Source organism: Aquarana catesbeiana, linkage group LG01, assembly GCF_042186555.1.
Source record: "Aquarana catesbeiana isolate 2022-GZ linkage group LG01, ASM4218655v1, whole genome shotgun sequence".
Classification (NCBI taxonomy): domain Eukaryota; kingdom Metazoa; phylum Chordata; class Amphibia; order Anura; family Ranidae; genus Aquarana; species Aquarana catesbeiana.
In genome coordinates, this window is record NC_133324.1 from 951,374,458 (window position 1) to 951,378,975 (window position 4,518).

General features: G+C 42.4%; 1 protein-coding gene across 1 annotated transcript; it reads left to right on the forward strand.

The window, feature by feature from the left end:
• Positions 1–743: 743 nt before the first annotated feature.
• Positions 744–3,886, forward strand: LOC141121780 (gamma-crystallin-3-like). Its single transcript, XM_073611501.1, has 3 exons — positions 744–842; positions 1,814–2,056; positions 3,559–3,886. Exons 1-3 carry the CDS (start codon positions 744–746, stop codon positions 3,832–3,834), a joined length of 618 nt encoding a protein of 205 aa, XP_073467602.1. The 3' UTR covers positions 3,835–3,886.
• The last annotated feature ends 632 nt before the right edge of the window (positions 3,887–4,518 follow it).

The following is a 4,518-nucleotide window of genomic DNA, read 5'->3' on the forward strand; positions in this document are numbered from 1 at the left end:
TGCAGGATCTGAGGGAGGAGTACTCACGGACAGTCCCAGCTGCAGGGATGAAGAAGGAGATGCGGCCTGTGCGCTGGTGAGGCGAACTGGAGCTGGGCGGTGTGGCGCGGCTGCCATCTTGGAATTCACAGCCCGAGGCTGTTTGGCTGCAATAGCGGTGCTCAGGCTTCTCCTCGCTGAGCCTGTGGACATCAGGGGGGTTCTTCAGGTTTACGCTGGCCGGTGGGAGGTTGATCCAGGTGGGGATCGCAGATGCTCGTGGAGGGCCTTGGTCGGCTGGAGTGGAACGGAGCTCCCGGACTATGCGTCCTGTCAGGAGCCGCCGCGCATGCCCAGGACGCGTTCATGTTTTAGTCTCCAAATACTTAACTTTACATTTATAAACATTAAACTTAATTTGCTACATAATGTAGTTGCCCAATAAGAGCATCCAGGTCGGATTGTAAGTCAGAGACATCCTATAGGGAAATAATTTGGCATCATTTGCAAAAAACAAAAATGGTACTATGAATCCAAAACTCTATATCACATATCTTACATAAAAAACACACATATAGACAGATTCCAAACTATTCAAGTGACTGGTTGCTGCAGCAAAGGTTTTGTTTCAGTTAAGCAGTCTAGGTAAAGTATTTGTGTGCTGATGCAAGGGGAAAGATACAAACAATGGTCTCACAGAAACAACGAACAATTCTCAATAGCGTAGAATTGCTATTCATTCTGATTGGGCAAAGCCTAAACATATGAGTAATGTTGCAGAGTATATAAAGGCAATTTTCCACCAGCTATCTACCAGTGCAGACCAACAGGAGCACACTAACAAGACAAGCAAAATGGGAAAGGTAAGAAGGGCATAAAAGTATTGAAATATCAAATGAATATTTAGCCAATGGTTCAGCCTGTGGATATCGATTGCTTGTAGCTGAATAACTCTATTTAAGTTTTATCCTTAAAATTGTGTGAATTTGTAAATACTGAGGTCTATTTTATAGGCAGTTTGTCAGACGGCCATTATTTGGCACAGCTGAAGCTGTCATTTATATTATATGGCCAAACATTTGTGACTACCGGACCCTTACACCTATATGAGCTTGTTGGAAATCCCATTTCAAAACCTTGGCCATTAATATGGAATTGCTTCCCCTTCATGCCTAAAACAGTTGTTAGCTCTTTTGGGAAGGCTTTTATAATACTTTGGCATATTTTTGTAGGAATGTGGGCCCATTTAGTCAAAAGAGCATTTATAAGGTCAGGTGCTGATGCAAGTCAATACATGGCTTACGATTGGTATTCTAATTCATCCCAAAGATGTTCAATACGGTTGAGGTCACTGACAGAAGTCTGATATATTTGGGTAGTGATTCACATAAAAACAGTCTTTCTCAAACCTTTTACCCCAGAGGAACCCTTAAAATAATTTTCACATCTCAGGCAAAACCCTGCTAGGATTAGTCCAATGGGGGGTCATTAGAAAAAAATGCCCATTCTTCCCTCGGTGGGAAGAATGCCCCCACCCCTTACAGTGGTGATTAGAATGCCACTGTTACAGACAGCTTTAAAGATCATTGGTGCCATGCTACTGGCTCTGCCAAGTGGTGATGGACCTGGATCTATGAAGCCACCATCAGATGGGAGGTCAATTAGCCACAGTTCAAGGAATCATCAGCAATCTCTGGAGGAACCCTAGGGTTCCAATGAGCCCTGGTTGAGAATGGCTATATTAAAAATATTGTCCACGCTGTTTCTTTTAATTCTAAAACGCATCCATTCTATTGAACCTGAATTGACCTGATCTTGTTTTATTATTCAACAGATCATCTTCTACGAGGACAGGAACTTCCAGGGTCGCTCTTACGAGTGTAGCTCTGAATGTCCAGACTTGTCCTCATACTTCAGACGCTGCAACTCCATCCGTGTGGAGAGTGGGAACTGGATCCTGTATGAGCTCCCTAACTACAGAGGACACCAGTACTTCCTCCATAGAGGAGACTATCCTGACTTCCAACAATGGATGGGCTACAATGACTCTATTAAATCTTGTCGTCTGAGCCCCCAGGTAATAACACATTGTGCACTCTGGTTAAGAGCCAAAGCTGTCTATAGCTGTTAGATGATGATGTCTTATTGTAATCAGTGTCATTTTTATGAGTTGAAATGCCCACTATAATTACAGGTGGCCATTGATTGTACAGGTAAGAAAACCTGTTTTAAGCTTTACTTGTCCTGCCAGTATACACTGCCCCAATGGAGTTGTTCTTCTCCTCTCTCCTATCACCCTGCTCTGTAGGGCTAAACAAAAATCCTCAACTCAACCTCAACAGTTGGATTAAGCATGGCCAAGTAACCTTCTTTGTCTGTGGGCAGCTTATATGATACTGATGTCAAGTTCGCATTACACTCAAGGGAGAACTGGCCTGAAGGGCATTTGCCCCTTGAGCCAGGACTAGTAAAATACAGTATGTTGTGCTGATGTCACTAGATAGAGATACTTTGCCATTCAGACCTCCGTCATAGCCAAGTACTCCAATCTGTAACACTGAGTAATGGGTGTTAGATAGGTACCTGCTTTCTGTTCAGACCTCCAATTACAGTAAATGTGGATTCAGGTAATTATCTGAAGCGATTGCAAATGTATGGGTTTTTTAAATTAAAATAACAAGCAGGTACTTACCTGCACTGTAGAATGGTTTTGCACAGAGCAGCCCCGATCCTCCTCTTCTCAGGTCCCCCGCCGGGATTCCTGACTCCTCCCCTCTGCCTAGTGCCCTCATAACAAGCTTCTTACTATGGGGCACTTGTGCATGCTTGCTCCCAAGCCCCACTACCACTTCCTCCTCACTGGCTGTGGTAGACGGCAGCAGGATGAAATAGCTGCTGTCTGTGAGCCAATGGGGAGGGAGAGAGCCAAGAGAGCTGCTTCTCTCATGCACATTGCAAGATCGAGATCGGGCTTAGTTAAGTATGGGGGGGGGGCTGGGGGGAAATGCTTGCTATGGGGACAGTCATGCATGCTCATCCCCGAGATCCACTCTGTGTCTCTATTGACTGAAGATTTTTTACCTCAAAGTTGAGAATGCATTAAGGTAAAAACAACTTCTAACTTTAGAACCACTTTGAACGAGAAGTAGAGTCTGTTAGGTTATTGGATTGGGGATGGGGGTAGGGGTGGTAAACCTGAAGAAAAGCTTTAACAGACAGCTAAGTCTGAGGTTTTAATCAGACAAAAGCAGCCTCAAAGCAGGTGCTGTATCATTAGCTAACCCATAGTTCTTTAGATCCCTTGTCATGTGTTAATTGCTTATCTATCAAAAAAAAGAGAAAAAAAACATAGAAATAGTTTAAAAATATACTGTATAGGGTTAAAAGAAAGTTCTATTGACCCCAAATCATTAATGTTTAATTTGAACATATGGGGGAATATTGAATATTACTACACTCTATCCAAAACTGAAAAAAATCTTTGGGTGCATTTTTATTGGAAAAGATAGCAGTAATGTGACCAGTAGCTTTTTTTTTACATTGCTTTATGTATTATTGTGGTGTAACTTATTTTAACAGCACCAAGGCTCCTTCAGCATCAAGATTTATGAGAGAGAAGACTTCAGAGGTCAGATGATGGAGTTCACTGAGGATTGTCCTAATGTCTATGAGAGATTCCGCTACCATGACATCCACTCTGTTCATGTCCAAGACGGCTACTGGATGTTCTATGAGGAGCCCAACTACAAGGGACGTCAGTATTACTTGAGACCTGGAGAGTACAGGAGATACACCGACTGGGGAGCCACAAGCCCAAGAATTGGATCCTTCAGACGTCTCCATCATTCCTATTAAATGTTTAAAAACATTTTAAGTTTTCTGCTTGACAATAAACTTGATAAAGAAACTTTTTCTGTTTGTTATTCATTATGCAATGTAGATTTTGGATGAGAATTTTAAAGTGCAGCAACCTATACAGCCAGTCAAAAGATACTCTTAGTCAGAGACACAATCATCTATATGAGAATATACAGTGGGGCAAAAAAGTATTTAGTCAGCCACCAATTGTGAAAGTTCTCCCACTTAAAAAGATGAGAGAGGCCTGTAATTGTCATCATAGGTATACCTCAACTATGAGAGACAAAATGTGGAAACAAATCCAGACAATCACATTGTCTGATTTTTGAAAGAATTTATTTGCAAATTATGGTGGAAAATAAGTATTTTGTCAATATCAAAAGTTCATCCCAATACTTTGTTATATATCCTTTGTTGGCAATGACAGCGGTCAAACGTTTTCTGTAAGTCTTCACAAGGTTGTCACACACTGTTGCTGGTATGTTGGCCCATTCCTCCATGCAGATCTCCTCTAGAGCAGTGATGTTTTGGGGCTGTCGCTGGGCAACACAGACTTTCAACTTCCTCCAAAGGTTTTCTATGGGGTTGAGATCTGGAGACTGGCTAGGCCACTCCAGGACCTTGAAATGCTTCTTACAAAGCCACTTCTTCATTGCCTGGGCAGCGTGTTTGGGATCATTG

Excerpts from the sequence above, each read along its gene's own strand:
- LOC141121780 (XM_073611501.1), top strand. The coding sequence starts at position 744 with ATGAGTAATGTTGCAGAGTATATAAAGGCAATTTTCCACCAGCTATCT. Across the intron at positions 843-1,813 it reads AGACAAGCAAAATGGGAAAG|ATCATCTTCTACGAGGACAG; the intron begins GTAAGAAGGGCA and ends ATTATTCAACAG. Across the intron at positions 2,057-3,558 it reads CTTGTCGTCTGAGCCCCCAG|CACCAAGGCTCCTTCAGCAT; the intron begins GTAATAACACAT and ends TTATTTTAACAG.